Source organism: Panulirus ornatus, chromosome 2 (assembly GCF_036320965.1).
Source record: "Panulirus ornatus isolate Po-2019 chromosome 2, ASM3632096v1, whole genome shotgun sequence".
NCBI classification, from domain to species: Eukaryota; Metazoa; Arthropoda; class Malacostraca; order Decapoda; family Palinuridae; genus Panulirus; species Panulirus ornatus.
The window spans coordinates 65,242,608-65,261,087 of NC_092225.1; the positions used below are offsets into that span (position 1 = coordinate 65,242,608).

Here is an 18,480-nt window from a genome sequence, read left to right on the forward strand (position 1 = left end):
CGATAATGGGTACGTTAGAAGGTGTGGTAGCGAGGAAAGGACTGTAAATGAGACTGTACGGTAGAGGGTGAATTTGTTGGAAATAAAATCTTTAAAGACAATATAGGATCTGAGGTGATTTGATCGAGCAAGTAATGATAAGGAAAGAAATGCATGTTGTATTAAGAAGAGTGTGGTTGAGAGAGCAGAAGAGGGTGTGTTGAAATGGTTTGGTCACATGGAGAGAATGAGTGAGGAAAGATTGACAAAGAGGATATATGTGGAGGGAACAAGAAGAACAGGAAGACCAAATTGGAGATGAGAGGATGGAGCACATAAGATTTTGAGGTCTCAGGGATTGAACATGCAGGGCATTCACAGGAAAGTGAATTTGAGAGATGTGCTCTACAAGGGACGACGTGTTGTTAGTAGATTGAACCAGGTCATATGAAGCAGCCGGGAGAAACCATGGAGAGGTCTGTGGGGCCTGGATGTGGAGAGGGTGCTGCATGGGGGATGCATAAAATTAGATGATAATACCTTCATGATCTATTACTGTTTACACGGGGAAGAGCGCCATTACTTTCTGTTTAATCAAGTTCTTGATGCTCATAATTAGCGTGTACAATTCTAAATGTGAAGTACTCTGTATCATAGAGCGCCCATACAGAATGGTTATTGTAATTTGCATTATCCGGCTTGTAATATTGCCAGCATATTATACAACCTTCATGAGCCTATTTGTAGCTGTTTTCCTTCTGTAAAGATTTTCTTAGGCATTGCTCTGCCAGTGTTGGCGCTGGTCCCGTTCATACGGTCAACAGAGCAGCACTCGGGGTTTGGTGTAGGAGCCGTTGGTCAGGTCAAGAGAGTCGCCCTGGGAACTGGTGTAAGAGCCGTTGGTTCTGTAAACAGAGAACCTGTGAGAGCTGGTGCAGGAGCCGTTGGTACTGTACACAGGACGCGTCTCTGGAACAATAGTGTTACACAAAACAATGGTACAACCTGCCCAGCTACTTCTACTAATTGTTCCGTTTAGTGCCACCCTTTTTGTAAACCATTTTAGAATGAGTGGCGAGTGCGTAGGCGGTATTGTCCAAGCCTGCCCACTACTGGGCTCCTGAAGCACCCTGATGTTCTTTTGTTCTGACGCCTCCACCACCTCCACCTCCAGCAGCTCCACCTTCACTAACCACCACCTCCACCTCCAGCAGCTCCACTTTCACCAACCACCACCTCCACCTCCAGCAGCTCCACCTTCACCAACCACCACCTCCACCTCCAGCAGCTCCACCTTCACAAACCACCACCTTCACCTCCAGCAGCTCCACCTTCAGTAACCACCATCTCCACCTCCAGTAGCTCCACCTTCAGTAACCACCACCACCTCCAGCAGCTCCACCTTCAGTAACCACCACCACCACCACCCTCTTCCCAACAACTGTTGTATCTGGGAGTTCAGTGACCTAAGTGTTGTACATTTAGCCACTTAAATAAAGCCTCTCCTCCTGACAAGTAGATAAAGTGGTTACAGAGTGCTTAGAGGGTAAATGAATTCATGTTTCTCAGCTGACGTCTATCTTAACGATAAACTAAAATTCCAATGTGTTTAGATTCTTTGTATATATATTATGATAATCCAGCTCATTTTTTTCCCAAAAATCTCAGTTTTATTACCGGTCATGGCTCACATTAGGAGAGGATCCTCCACATAGATACAGGTAGTCCCTTGAACGTCCTTTTCCAATTCCAGAGATAATGCAACACCTCACCTTCAACTAACCCTCCTTTAGTGTCCTTCACTTTTGGAGATAGTACAATACCTCACCATCAACTAACCCTCCTTTTTTGTCCTTCACTTTTAAGAGATGATACAATACCTCGCCTTCAACTAACCCTCCTTTAGTGTCCTTCACTTTTGGAGATAATACAATACCTCACCATCAACTAACCCTCCTTTTGTGTCCTTCACTTTTAGAGATAATACAATAATTCACCATCAACTAACCCTCCTTTTGTGTCCTTCACTTTTAGAGATAATACAATAACTCGCCTTCAGCTAACCCTCCTTTTGTGTCCTTCACTTTTAGAGATAATACAATGCCTCACCTTCGACTAATCCTCCTTGTGTATCCTGCAACAGAGGCCTGAGAGGAAGAAGGGCCACGTTCTTCATATGGACCCTGGCAATACCCTGAAACATCTCTTTTCCAACACTCCTTCTGGAGCTCCCGCTAACCACCTGTCTTCGTCTTCTCATTTGCAGTTATGGTTTCCCGAGTGCAGCAGAGTAGCGGGTCCTTCACATGGTTCCTGGTGGTGCTGGTGTCTCTGGTGTTGGTAGTCCGGGTCCAGCCCTACCCAGGCTATGGCGAGCGAATCCGGAGTGGTGGCAGCTACGAGCCACAGAAGCAGGCGTCGGGAGACATCACACCCACAGACGATTACCTGGACGACCATCTCGACTACTCACATCTGTACGACTATGACCCGTACCCACACAGGAGGAAGCCTGAATTCAATCATTTTGACAAGGTCAGAATTCTTGGAGTTCAGTGATGTTCTCTTCTGTCCACTAATTACCAACCAATACTTATCTTACATAAATCAATAATTCTTGTTATTTCCCTCAGCTTATAATGAGGCTCAGTAACAGCTCTTCCGTTATGACCTCTCTTGCTCTTGCAAGTGCTTAAGAGAGAGAGAGAGAGAGAGAGAGAGAGAGAGAGAGAGAGAGAGAGAGAGAGAGAGAGCGCTTTTCATATTTTTCCACTTCTCATAATTAAGAAAAATACAGATTCATAAAAAGTGTGCCTTGGTTCCGCGAAATTGCGCAAGAGTTCTTGGGAGTCAAAATTTCCGCCTACTATACGAAAGAACTATAGTTTTAAAATGAGTATATATATATATATATATATATATATATATATATATATATATATATATATATATATATATATATATATATACAGCTTTATAGAAACTTTTCAATAAAGAATTATAGAAAAATACTGACTATTTTTTTCAAATAACTCATCAAATGAACTCATACATATATCTCTTTTTTTTTTCATAAAACTTTATGTAGTCGTACATAAGGTCAGTCTTTGTAGCAGAACTGGAATACATGTCCAAAAAGAAAGATAGAGGCAAAGCAAGACAGAGAGCGATACTCTGGGTAATTCATATCATCCAGCAAGTTTTTCATCTGGCGTTGGCTTAGCCCGCAGATGCCCTCCTAATGCAGCATCAAGGGAGACAAAGGGAAGCTGAGACTCCCACAGGGAGAATGCCAGAGGCGGGAAGGCCTTCAAGAAGGCAAGAAAGTTGCCCAAGTACGGATGATGTGGTCTGTCTCTCGAGCGTCCAGAATCATGTCTTGGTGAATTTCCTAATGGCGGAATAATTTTAGCTTGTTTTGGACGAGCAAGTTTTTGCTGCCGATATCTGGAGTAAAGTCAGATTATCTGGAATCCTGAGCGACGATGAGATGCGTGAGTGAAGGTATGGCCGAGTGAATCAAGACGATGGCAAAATATTCTTCTCGGCTTTTCTGTCTCTGTTTTTGCGGTGCTAGAAAGATTGGCCAATCCAACGGGAGAGAATTTCCAGAGGCCGATCTCTAAACTCAATGTTCCTCACAGCGATGAGGAATCACTGATCAAGAGTAGACTGAGATAGATATCCATGATGAATAACAGTGAGTGGACTGCTCAGTGCCCGTAGGGAGGAGGCGTTAAGGTTCTTTACCTGATGACGACTGTCAACGAAGGACATGATCACTTGGGCTTGACGACATAGGAGAGCCAGGTCAGAGAAGACTTGATGAGCTGCTGGTAGAGAGTAATACTATACTAAATTCCTAACTTATATAACTGGAGACAAGACAGTATAGCAGAGGGCCCCTCCACACTCACATTATCATCCTGTATTTAGCTAGGAAATAGCTATAAGAATGCCATATACGTCGTACACAGTGAACATACTGACCTGGAAATTCTATACTTTTTATATTACCTTCGTATCACTACAATTCAAAGTCAAAAATTCTTGTTTAGGAAATCCCTCAATGTTTATCTCGTCTTTGGTACAAGTCATGAGAGGAGACCTGAACAGTGTGGCCGGACAAGGGCGGTGTAGAGGAAAATTGTATCGTACCTTTTGGGTTTAATGCTTTATGAATACTCTTTCTGAGGATCCTAACATTCTGTTTGTGTCCTCACATGCAGCTCAGCGTTGCTGTGTCTGCTTCAGATCATTGTTGAAAGCATCACTTCGAAGACTTTCTCCTCCTGTGCTTCGGATGGAAGCTTACCAGACATGTCATGTACAGTCACGTTTAATACTTTCATGTATGACAAATGCATGGCTCGCATTCCTTTGTAATCACGTTGTCCTCCCTATAACTTATCTATTAGTCACCTGAGAAGCGCGGGCAACTGAGGCTCCTATTCAAGAACGTCTCATTAACTCTCTCTCTCTCTCTCTCTCTCTCTCTCTCTCTCTCTCTCTCTCTCTCTCTCTCTCTCTCTCTCTCTCTCTCTCTCTCTCTCTCTCATATATATATATATATATATATATATATCCTAGCCTGAGCCCATTTTATCGACCATGCCGGAGGGGTGGATAAACAGCTTTGTTGACTGCGGACGGACAACATTAGGTGTGTAGATCTCTCTCAGTCACTCAGATATCTTATCTTCGACGGCGATTTTTCTCTCGAATGATCTCGAACCGTCGACAAATTTTGAAATCGTAACCACAGTTCTACTTTCATAATGATATTCCCACAGATGATAGAAAATATATGTGGCCCAAATTGGCTTCTCACTCACGGCGTAAACAAGCAGGTGGCGTGAAGTGCGGCACCGCCCGGGGAAACAGAAAATGGTACAGTCTCGTGAAAGAACTTTTCACTCCAAAGGACGCTTCATTACCCTGCTTCTGGAAATAGCGCAGCCTAGGACTGTGCAGGTCTTTAAAGTGGTCCATAGTAACACCAGAACTCTTTCATAGAAATTATTCCGGGGTGTTTATATATATATATATATATATATATATATATATATATATATATATATATACTTAGAAAAGCAAATGGATTTGTATGTAGCATTTATGGATCTGGAGAAGGCATATGATAGAGTTGATAGAGATGCTCTGTGGAAGGTATTAAGAATATATGGTGTGGGAGGAAAGTTGTTAGAAGCAGTGAAAAGTTTTTATCGAGGATGTAAGGCATGTGTACGTGTAGGAAGAGAGGAAAGTGATTGGTTCTCAGTGAATGTAGGTTTGCGGCAGGGGTGTGTGATGTCTCCATGGTTGTTTAATTTGTTTATGGATGGGGTTGTTAGGGAGGTAAATGCAAGAGTTTTGGAAAGAGGGGCAAGTATGAAGTCTGTTGGGGATGAGAGAGCTTGGGAAGTGAGTCAGTTGTTGTTCGCTGATGATACAGCGCTGGTGGCGGATTCATGTGAGAAACTGCAGAAGCTGGTGACGGAGTTTGGTAAAGTGTGTGGAAGAAGAAAGTTAAGAGTAAATGTCAATAAGAGCAAGGTTATTAGGTACAGTAGGGTTGAGGGTCAAGTCAATTGGGAGGTGAGTTTGAATGGTGAGAGGCTGGAGGAAGTGAAGTGTTTTAGATATCTGGGAGTGGATCTGTCAGCGGATGGAACCATGGAAGCGGAAGTGGATCATAGGGTGGGGGAGGGGGCGAAAATTTTGGGAGCCTTGAAAAATGTGTGGAAGTCGAGAACATTATCCCGGAAAGCAAAAATGGGTATGTTTGAAGGAATAGTAGTTCCAACAATGTTGTATGGTTGCGAGGCGTGGGCTATGGATAGAGTTGTGCGTAGGAGGATGGATGTGCTGGAAATGAGATGTTTGAGGACAATGTGTGGTGTGAGGTGGTTTGATCGAGTAAGTAACGTAAGGGTAAGAGAGATGTGTGGAAATAAAAAGAGCGTGGTTGAGAGAGCAGAAGAGGGTGTTTTGAAGTGGTTTGGGCACATGGAGAGAATGAGTGAGGAAAGATTGACCAAGAGGATATATGTGTCGGAGGTGGAGGGAACGAGGAGAAGAGGGAGACCAAATTGGAGGTGGAAAGATGGAGTGAAAAGGATTTTGTGTGATCGGGGCCTGAACATGCAGGAGGGTGAAAGGAGGGCAAGGAATAGAGTGAATTGGAGCGATGTGGTATACAGGGGTTGACGTGCTGTCAGTGGATTGAATCAAGGCATGTGAAGCGTCTGGGGTAAACCATGGAAAGCTGTGTAGGTATGTATATTTGCGTGTGTGGACGTGTGTATGTACATGTGTATGGGGGGGGGTTGGGCCATTTCTTTCGTCTGTTTCCTTGCGCTACCTCGCAAACGCGGGAGACAGCGACAAAGTATAAAAAAAAAAAAAAAAAAAAAAAAAAAATATATATATATATATATATATATATATATATATATATATATATATATATGTATATATGTATATATATATATATATATATATATATATATATATATATATATATATATATATATATACATATATATATGTATATATATATATATATATATATATATATATATATATATATATATATATATATATATATATATATATATATATATATATATATATATATATATATATATATATATATATATTATTTATCTATTTTGCTTTATCGCTGTCTCCCGCGTTAGCGAGGTAGCGCAAGGAAAACAGACGAAAGAATGGCCATCCCACCCACATACACATGTATATACATACACGTCCACACAGGCACATACCAATACATACCTATACATCTCAACGTATACATATATATACACGCACAGACATATGCATATATAAACGTACATAATTCATACTGTCTACCTTTATTCATTCCCATCGCCACCTCGCCACACATGCAATAACAACCCCCTCCCCCCCCCTCATGTGTGCGAGGTAGCGCTAGGAAAAGACAATAAAGGCCACATTTCGTTCACACTCAGTCTCTAGCTGTCATGCAATAATGCAGCGAGACCACAGCTCCCTTTCCACATCCAGGCCCCACAGAACTTTCCATGGTTTACCCCAGACGCTTCACAAGCCCTGGTTCAGTCCATTGACAGCACGTCGACCCCGGTATACCACATCGTTCTAGTTCACTCTATCCTTTGCACGCCATTCACCCTCCTGCATGTTTAGGCCCCGATCACTTAAAATCTTTTTCACTCCATCTTTCCACCTCCAATTTGGTCTCCCACTGCTCGTTCCCTCCACCTCTAACACATACATCCTCTTGGTCAGTCTTTCCTCACTCATTCTCTCCATGTGACCAAACCATTTCAAAACATTATGTATGTATAATCTTAATATTAGTGATGGTCTATACAAATTAGATAACTTTATTGTTGATAAAATTTGTAAAATGATAAGTTTATGAACGCTCGTTATATGTCGTGGACAATCGCATGTTTACCAGATGGCGTCCTAGTTCCGTCTCTTCGATGTACATCAACTGACATATTTCTCTCTTGTGTCTCCCCTGATGATGTGATTATTACACGAAAATGCACTTGGGAATTTATCGTGTTTCATTTTCCCCGTGGACTCATAGGAATATCTTGATCACGCGTAAAATTGTGATCTTTTCCAATATGTATATATATATATATATATATATATATATATATATATATATATATATATATATATATATATATATATATATATATATATATATATATATTTATATATATATATATATATATATATATATATATATATATATATATATATATATATATATATATATATATATATATATTCCTATGAGTCCATGGGGAAAATGAAACTCGGAAAGTTCCCAGGTGCACTTTCGTGTAATAATCACATCATCAAGGGAGACACGAGAGTAATAAACAATCAGTTGATATACAAAGAAGAGACGAAGCTAGGACGCCATTTGGTAAACATGTTTGGTAGAATGCGAATAAGAGCAAGGTTATTAGGTACAGTGGGGTTGAGAGTCAAGTCAATTGGGAGGTAAGTTTGAATGGAGAAAAACTGGAGGAAGTAAAGCGTTTTAGATATCTGGGAGTGGATCTGGCAGCGGATGGAACCATGGAAGCGGAAGTGAATCATAGGGTGGGGGAGGGGGCGAAAATTCTGGGAGCCTTGAAGAATGTGTGGAAGTCGAGAACATTATCTCCGAAAGCAAAAATGGCTATGTTTGAAGGAATAGTGGTTCCAACAATGTTGTATGGTTGCGAGACGTGGGCTATGGATAGAGTTGTGCGCAGGAGGGTGGATGTGCTGGAAATGAGATGTTTGAGGACAATATGTGGTGTGAGGTGGTTTGATCGGCTAAGTAATGTAAGGGTAAGAGAGATGTGTGGAAATAAAAAGAGCGTGGTTGAGAGAGCAAAAGAGGGTGTTTTGAAATGGTTTGGTCACATGGAGAGAATGAGTGAGGAAAGATTGACCAAGAGGATATATGTGTCGGAGGTTGAGGGAACGAGGAAAAGTGGGAGACCAAATTGGAGGTGGAAAGGTGGAGTGAAAAAGATTTTGAGTGATCGGGGCCTGAACATGCAGGAGGGTGAAAGGCGTGCAAGGAATAGAGTATATTGGATCGATGTGGTATACCGGGGTCGACGTGCTGTCAATGGATTGAATCAGGGCATGTGAAGCGTCTTGGGTAAACCATGGAAAGTTGTGTGGGGCCTGGATGTGGAAAGGGAGCTGTGGTTTCGGGCATTATTGCATGACAGCTAGAGACTGAGTGTGAACGAATGGGGCCTTTGTTGTCTTTTCCTAGCGCTACCTCGCACACATGAGGGGGGAGAGGGATGTTATTCCATGTGTGGCGAGGTGGCGATGGGAATGAATAAAGGCAGACAGTGTGAATTTTGTGGATGTGTATATATGTATGCGTCTGTGTGTCTATATATATGTGTACATTGAGATGTATGGGTATGTATATTTGGGTGTGTGGACGTGTATGTATATACATGTGTATGGGGGTGGGTTGGGCCATTTCTGTAGTTTGTTTCCTTGCGCTACCTCGCAAACGTGGGAGACAGCGACAAAGCAAAATAATGATAATAATGATAATTAATATATATATATATATATATATATATATATATATATATATATATATATATATATATATATATATATATATATATAAAACTCATTATGCAGTTACGCGGCCCTACCATATGCAGTTTCAGTCAAGATATATATATATATATATATATATATATATATATATATATATATATATATATATATATATATATATATACATATATATATAAAACTCATTACGCAGTTACGCGGCCCTACCATATGCAGTTTCAGTCAAGATATATATCTGGGAGTGGATCTAGCAGCGGATGGAACCATGGAAGCGGAAGTGGATCATAGGGTGGGGGAGGGGCCGAAAATTCTGGGAGCCTTGAAGAATGTGTGGAAGTCGAGAACATTATCTCGGAAAGCAAAAATGGGTATGTTTGAAGGAATAGTGGTTCCAACAATGTTGTATGGTTGCGAGGCGTGGACTATGGATAGAGTTGTGCGCAGGAGGATGGATGTGCTGGAAATGAGATGTTTGAGGACAATGTGTGGTGTGAGGTGGTTTGATCGAGTAAGTAACGTAAGGGTAAGAGAGATGTGTGGAAATAAAAAGAGCGTGGTTGAGAGAGCAGAAAAGGGTGTTTTGAAATGGTTTGGTCACATGGAGAGAATGAGTGAGGAAAGATTGACCAAGAGGATATATGTGTCGGAGGTGGAGGGAACGAGGAGAAGAGGGAGACCAAATTGGAGGTGGAAAGATGGAGTGAAAAAGATTTTGTGTGATCGGGGCCTGAACATGCAGGAGGGTGAAAGGAGGGCAAAGAATAGAGTGAATTGGAGCGATGTGGTATACCGGGGTTGACGTGCTGTCAGTGGATTGAATCAAGGCATGTGTATGGGGGTGGGTTGGGCCATTTCTTTCGTCTGTTTCCTTGCGCTACCTCGCAAACGCGGGAGACAGCGACAAAAAAGAAAAATATATATATATATATATATATATATATATATATATATATATATATATATATATATATATCTTGACTGAAACTGTATATGGTCGTGCCGCGTAACTGCGTAATGAGTTATGCATTACAGGCTTTATCTATGGTTCATTTATTGTTATGATTAACTCGTATATTCGATGTAAATTTTCTTCACTTTAAGTGTACATAGATAATAGGCTGAGACTTGATCCCCCAAGCCGTAAACGATTTCCACTGACTTAATGTCCGCTTCCTGAGTGACCTCTGCTGACATGGTCCCCCACACTAGCCTCTGGCGGCCGCGTTCCCTCATTCTCTTGACGTGACTGACGGCTGACACTTCCTGGATCTGAATAATCTACACATACACACCTGAGTCGTCATGAATGTCCGCGTAGCTGTGTGTGACTTCCAGACGCATTCACATGCATTCTGTCCCCAACAAACTGACTCTTACCAGCCTATGGGATCTAACCTTTTGCCCCTACAAAACCCACAAAATCCTACCGTGCCAAAGACTCTGCTTAAAACATGTAATTTAACAACGTGTTTAGGAAGGATTTCCGATACCACAATCCATGTAGCTGGCCATATGTATGTAGTGAAGGGATGGTAACGAGATCAGTGGGCTAAAAGATATTGTCGCTGTTAGGTTAAGTGTATAGGTTATAGGTACTATTGGTGCTTGATCCTGTATCCTATATCTGGCCTACCCTTACGATCACCACAGCTCATACACCTGTATCATCTGGCCCACCCCTATGATCACCACACATACACCTGTATCATCTGGCCCATCTATATGATCACCACACATACACCTGTATCATCTGGCCCACCCCTATGATCACCACACACACACCTGTATCATCTGGCCCATCCATATGATCACCACACATACACCTGTATCATCTGGCCCACCCATATGATCACTACACATACACCTGTATCATCTGGCCCACCCATATGATCACCACACACACACCTGTATCATCTGGCCCACCCATATGATCACTATACATACACCTGTATCATCTGGCCCATCCATATGATCACCACACATACACCTGTATCATCTGGCCCACCCCTATGATCACCACACATACACCTGTATCATCTGGCCCACCCCTATGATCACCACACACACACCTGTATCATCTGGCCCATCCATATGATCACCACACACACACCTGTATCATCTGGCCCATCCATATGATCACCACACACACACCTGTATCATCTGGCCCACCCCTATGATCACCACACCTCATACACCTGCATCTACCCCTCTATCTCGAGATCCTGTTAACCCATACCTTATATCGTTCAACTATTTCATTTTCTCTCCTCCCCTTCACACCCTATTCCTTCTCTGGAGAATAATATACCAAATCACACGTACCCCCTCACTCCCTACCTTCATGTATCTTCCCTATCCTTCCTTACCATCGTAAACCGTCCACCACCTGCTATTGTTACCTATCCTTCCCCATGAATTCCTTCGACCAATCCTACGTATCAGTTCGATACCCCTGACCTCCAGGATATCTTCAGTGGACTGGAGAGAGAAGGTAAACCTAATATGTCTGCCCCATACTTGACTCCTCTCCCCTGCGCACACTCTACCACATTGCCCTCCACCCACTGCACCAACTGATCTATTCCTGAAGCTCCTAGTATAGCCCCCTCCCTACATCAGCCACAACAACCCTGACCTCATGTCTCCCCATCCTTAGAGCAACCACAACAACCCCGTGGCCTCCAGTCTCCCCTTCCTTAAAACAACCACAACAACCCCGGGGCCTCCATTATCCCCATTCCACTGACAACCACAGCAACCCTGGAGCCTCCACTATCCTCATCCCTTCAACAATCACAACCCTGGAGACTGGAGACCCCCTACCCCCACAACAACCACAACCCTAGAACCTCCAGTATACCTATCCCTACGATAAACACAGCCTTGGAGCCTCCAATACCCCCACCCCCACAACAACCACAACCTTGGAGCCTCCAATAACCCCACCCCCACAACAACCACAGCCTTGGAGCCTCCAATACCCCCACCCCCACAACAACCACAGCCTTGGAGCCTCCAATACCCCCACCTCCACAACAATCACAGCCTTAGAGCCTCCAATAACTCCACCCCCTCAAGAACCACAACCCTGAGACCTTCAATATGAGGACCTCCACATGACAATTACCAGCAAGAAATAAGCTTCAAGGTTTTGTGCGGGAAGTCACCTGGTACTTGACGTCCTACCTAAACAGTCCTCAGAGGTAAGGAGAAAACCGATTTGCTGGCAAACAACAAGATTGTTTTTCACGTATATGAATGAGGAAATACTCAGCAAGCTTTTTCTATCCTAACAGTAGGATATTCTTCTCCAGTTGATCACTGTAACTAAAAAGAAAAGAAAAGAAAGGCACACAGAGGTAATAGAAAAGATTCAGAGGAAGGTAACAAAATGTGTACCAGAGATAAGATAGCAGAGTTATAAGGAAGAGGCTAGAGGCTTTGAATCTTTTCCGCCATCGAAGAGAGAAGAGTAAGGGGTAACCTAAGCACAACCTTTATGTATCTAAAAGAGAACGGTGACGTTGGCGTGGACAGTAAACAATGCTTCGAGAGACGTAGGGACAGAGCTATGAATGGAATGGCCGAGGATATGGTTAATGCAGAGAGCAAACATAAGTTTAAGTAGTTGTATAATTGGTGGAAATGTTTAAGAAATGGGTCCCCAAGAGTGTCAAGTTCCTTCTCCATACTGTACAAATAAGTAATTACAAATAGGTAATCGAGTACGTAATCAAATAGGTAATCAATTACAACATCCACTTGTGCGGGCCTTCGTGATGTAGTGGTAGTGACAGAGTCAGCTTGGGCCCAGCTGACGCATGAATTCGAGTCCTGGTCTTGGCCGTCGGACCCACACCTAACCTACGCGTTCATCCTTCCCTAGGAGCTGCTCCATAAGTGAGTACATGGCTGAGACTGGTGGGTGTATGTGTGTGTGTGTGTGTGTGAGCATATGCATAAGCGTTTGTGTACACACGTACATCAGTACAACTGACAAAGGAGCACAAGTTAGGCGTTGTATGGAGCTCAGAGGGATGCGGGTTTTAGCATTTGACCTCAACACGCTTCCTACGATGCTCCTCCGTGAAACAGGATTTCTTATATCACGTTATTGGATTCCTTATATAGACTCTCTCTCTCTCTCTCTCTCTCTCTCTCTCTCTCTCTCTCTCTCTCTCTCTCTCTCTCTCTCTCTCTCTCTCTCTCTCTCTCTCTCTCTCTCTCTCTCTCTCGGCGAGGGGAGGCGCGAGGTAGGAGGAACCTACTGAACAAGACATCAGTGGCACGCTAACGCTCTGTTTAGTAAGTACTTCTTTCATTATTTCCTCTCCTGGGGCTATGCGTGGGCCCCTGCCCTTCTTAAGCCACTCTCCGTCGTCTCCATAATACATGATGCTCCTCAGTAAATCCGATTAATATTCTGGTAAAAGTTCTTTCCTCCCAGAATGTACTCCGCCTCTACCTCCCACTAAAATCTTTATTCTGTACCACCTGCATAACCTTCTTTTGTTTTTCTAAGTCCTTGAAAACGTGTCACCTTTTTCTCTACATTCAGGAACATTTCATTCATTAATTAGTCTTACCAAATATCAGACTTGTAATTTTTGACAACTTCTATATTCGCAAACCATGAATTCGATTTGGGATTAGCTAGGCTGTTACTTGATCTGTTCGGCGTACATGTTAGCTATGTATCTTCAACATATAGGTATATATTTTACATATGTAGATATTCTAGATATATATATATATATATATATTCTTAGTTCTTCCTTTCTAAGATACAACCTTAAAGGTAACAACAGATGAATAGAGATGGTTGTACTAGGAAATATTGCTACTTAAGACACGAATGAAAGGCTTATGGAAAATGGTTGTGGTTAGGGAGCAATTAAGGTGTGGATGTGAGAGAATGAGGTTATTTTCTTGTCGTTCCTACCGTCAGCTCGCTGATGTGGAAACAAGCTAACGTGTATGAAACAAAACAAGACATGTCATGTGTTGCTAACAGCAATTCGCGTACATAACAAGCACCGCCACCAACCACAGAATACTGTAGACCTGATCCTCACATTTACCTCCCACGCCATCCCATCCCCTGGTTATAGGGGAGAAAAATGACTTCCTTCGTATTCTCTCTGTATCATAGAAGGCGACTGTGGTAGGCGGGAACGGAGAGGCTGGACCTTTCTGCTTTTAAGTTTTCCAAACTTAGAACAGAGGGAGCCTAGAGAGGAGTGATCCTCCTTCTTGAAGGCTCAGGATAGGGCGTTTGAATGTGTTTCTCCTTCAATAAAGGGCATAACTTATGCAGTCATACTCTGTATTTCTTTTTCCGTTGCCTTATTTATTTTTGTTTGAGTATCCTCAAAGCTGATGATTTGGCTACCAAGATACTTCAGTTCTGTTTGTGGTAGTATGTACTGATGTACTCTCGCGTCCCAACTCTTCATCTCTCACAAGATACCATAACCTCAAACTTGATCTCGGTCATGTCAATCCACTGTCATCTAAGACTCTCTCTCATATTCCCGTTCCTTCTTGAAGAAGTTCTTTAGTTGATCTTCGTCAAATATCTTATGAATATGGAGGAGGTGTCACTGGTGATTGTTCATAGTGGCCTTAATTTCTGATAATCATACCTAAATAAGTTGTGAGTTTCCCCTCATTGGTTATATCAAACTATTTCTACAATTTCAGAAGGTATTTGGCATACTGTAATATCTCCCAGTTTGATATTTCTACAATTTCAGAAGGTATTTGGCATACTGTAATATCTCCCAGTCTTGTTTATCTTATTCATCAGCATATTTCAAGCTTCCTTCAGATTATTTTAGTAAATTCCTCTTTCAAAGAATCTATTTTGAAATTTGCATCTTTATCTATTTTTTTTTTAGAGATTTTCTATGTTCTTGTGTGACTGTTGCAACACAGACTTCCAGTATGACTTTAACATTGCTAAAGATTCTCATGTTTTAAGTAAGAAAAGTAATGATTATGAATCTATGGTCAAACTGACTACCATGTCTGTTTCATCTGTACTTTGTAAATCTATGACTTTCTTCTTCATGATCAAAAACACTGAAGAGGTGTGTGTTCTTCACACACTAATGTATCAGTCCTTCACCTTCATCATTTTTTTTTGTTGGCTCACACAAGAGGGCCCAAGTATTTTTTGTTGGCTCACACAAGAGGGCCCGAGTATTTTTTGTTGGCTCTCACAAGAGGGCCCGAGTATTTTTTGTTGGCTCACACAAGAGGGCCCGAGTATTTTTTGTTGGCTCTCACAAGAGGGCCCGAGTATTTTTTAGTTCACACAAGAGGGCCTGAGTATTGTTCTCCATGTTTCCCATCAATAGCATATATCCCAGTTTCATTATCCAGTGCCTCATAACACTGTCCTTTAACCTGTATGACCTGATACAGGTCATACTTGTAGACCTTGTTGACCTGCGCACACCTGGAGAGGGTGAACTCTTCCTCTTCGCGCAAGAGTAATTACCTTCATGATTATTTCTTGTCTCGTCTTCCCGTTTTCTTTATTTCTCGAGAGCTTGGGGTCTCACGGTCGCTGCTACACAAAGCTTGGCATATCCTTCTCCAACACCGCGACACATCAGAAAATCATCATAATCTCGTTCTTTACCAGTTTATTTCTTAAGATTGTTTTCTTTGTGTGTGTGTGTGTGTGTGTGTGTGTGTGTCCAGGAATATCTAGCTTTCTCTCCCTCGTAAGTTGCAGCAGTTCGTTTTCTTTGTTTTGTATAAGCACTTGTGATAATTGTTTCAGGTTTTGATCCTTTGCTCGCATTGGTCGGCCTCAGAGGAGTCCGGCCAGGGTAAGGCTTCCCTGGAGGTCTAGTGCTGGAGAATACAGTGCTCGGCTAACAAGACATGTAACCAACAATTTGTTCACGGCTCCCGAAGGAGCCACCTAGTGAGGTGGGATCCCTCATCCCTCTACCCGAAGGATGTGCCTAAAAGGGTTTTACTCCATCTTGAGTAATATATATATATATATATATATATATATATATATATATATATATATATATATATATATATATATATATATATATATATATATATATATATATATTTATATATATATATTGGAAAGGATCACAATTTTCCGCGTGATCAAGATATTCTTATGAGTCCAAGGGGGAAAATGAAACACGAAAAGTTCCCAAGTGCACTTTCGTGTAATAATCACATCATCAGGGGAGACACAGAGAGAAATATAACAGTCAGTTGATATACATCGAAGAGAAGAAGCTAGGACGCCATTTGGTAAACATGTGATTGTCCAAAACATACAACGAGTGTTCATAAACTTATCATTTTACAAATCTTAACGATAAAGTTATCTAGTTTGTATAGACCATCACTAATATCAAGATTATATTCTTTGTGTATTTGGTGATAGAAGATTCAATGGTATTTCTCTTGGTAATTGAGTTAGAGTTAATAACTGAGATGGCGTTACTCCAGTCAATACAATGATCATAGTTTTTAACATGATTAAACAAGGCATTTGATTCTTGTCCCGTTCTTATATTATATTTATGTTGCTTAAGTCTAACAGACTTATATATATATATATATATATATATATATATATATATATATATATATATATATATATATATATATATATATATATATATATATATAATTTAGAATGACCAGATAATCGGTTTTGTATCAGTTTTTCATATTTCAAAGTTGTCTATCTATTTTGACATGACTGAGGAGGTTGTTTAAGCAACCTCCAAGGGTTATCTTGATGTTTCGATTTGATTCCATCAATTTCTTTTGAGGGACGTGTGGAGAGGTCAGTGGAGCAGCTGGGGATGATTCCAAGGGTAGCCGGGCGAGGCTGGGTGATACTTGTAGGCGGCCTTGCATGTAGCGCTACGCGTTCATTGGCTGTTGCGCGAGGCATGCAGCTGGGGTATCCCGTCTTGGCACGTGTTTTCTTTGAATGATTCGGCGATGTGTGGGTCTCTTGTGTCCGTCTCACGTCGTAGTTTCCTTGTAGACTGGACGATTGTCCCATGTGTGAGCCTCATGCATGGCTCATGATCGTCACCCCAAGTAGATGCAATGTGATGGCGATGACACACTTTGATGAAGCCCTCATTATGATGATGATATAGCAGGATATGAAGTACAGGAGTTTGTATCTGTGAGGGACGTGGGAGTTGACATCGTCTTTAACCAGTTGTGAGAGTCCCATACTAAGTAGAATGGTAAAGAAGACGAATTAGTACATATCAGAAGAGCATGAGGAGATATTTAGCAAGGTGTTTACCATCAGACTTAGGTTCAAAGCTAGAACATTCATGTGAGTGTAGCTAATATGGTACCAGAATGAAGAGAGCTGAGTTACAGAGGAAAGTTAGAGGTCGCTAATCTGTCCACAGTGGAAGACAAAAGAATAACTGGTGACCTTGTGACAACTGTAAGGTTCTAAATTAATTTGTTGATGCCACTAGTAAACAAATCTTCAGTAGGTGCAATTATCGAACAACCAGATAACATAACGTGAAATTAAGCAAGAACATTATTGAAAGAGATAGAAAGAAGAGCTTGAATGACAGAAGAGTAGTGGAGGAATGGAACAGACTGGATGAGGAAAAGGTAAATACAGATTGTATACGGAGGTTTAAAAAGTTGTGATAGTGGTGTTTAAGGGATAGGGTCCATAGATTGTCGACCTCCATACCCGTACAGTGCAATTTGGTAATTACAAATGGATAGTTACACACACACACACACACACACACACACACACACACACGCACACACACACACACACACACTCACACACAAACAAACAAACAAACAACAAACAAACAAACACAAGCAAACAAGCAAACATACAAACATGCAGTAATGATATTATTCCAGTGTCGTGAGAAGATTTTAGTCATTGGCGAATTTCTTGCAAAGATGATTACTATGGTAAGGTTCATCCTCGGATAGACTGAAGTGGGCCAACCTGATGAACAGAGGCCTCTCTCCTTGTCTTTCCTTTACAGCTGTCGTCATCACATTCATAAGTAATGAGGGTCAATACTTACTGAAGGAAGGTGTATGGGGAATGAATCTGACATCATGAGAAAGTATATATATGTTGGTACTTTACACGCTGCACGATTGCAAGTCCTTCTTCAAAAGAAACGGAAACACTACCCTCGTGAGAACCTTACTGTGTGAGAGACTGAAGCTAGGTTGTGTGTTGCATGGTATGTCATGAGCCGTTTCTATGAGTAAAGTCCAGCAACGAGCCACCGAAAGAACCCTTGCCTTGAAGCTATGGACCACAAACCCCCACTGTCCGGCAGGTGAAGAACCCGG

The 18,480-nt window shown here is 41.7% G+C and overlaps 1 protein-coding gene across 2 annotated transcripts in view; it reads left to right on the top strand.

Annotated features, from left to right (window-relative positions):
* LOC139756754 (uncharacterized) overlaps positions 1–18,480 on the top strand; it is a 101,011-nt gene that overhangs the window by 69,106 nt on the left and 13,425 nt on the right. For both annotated transcript variants that reach the window (XM_071676510.1, XM_071676519.1), the window contains exon 2: positions 2,246–2,514. In XM_071676510.1, coding sequence (XP_071532611.1) covers positions 2,248–2,514 — 267 coding nt within the window. In that variant the 5' untranslated portion in view covers positions 2,246–2,247. The remainder of the gene's footprint in view (positions 1–2,245; positions 2,515–18,480) is intronic.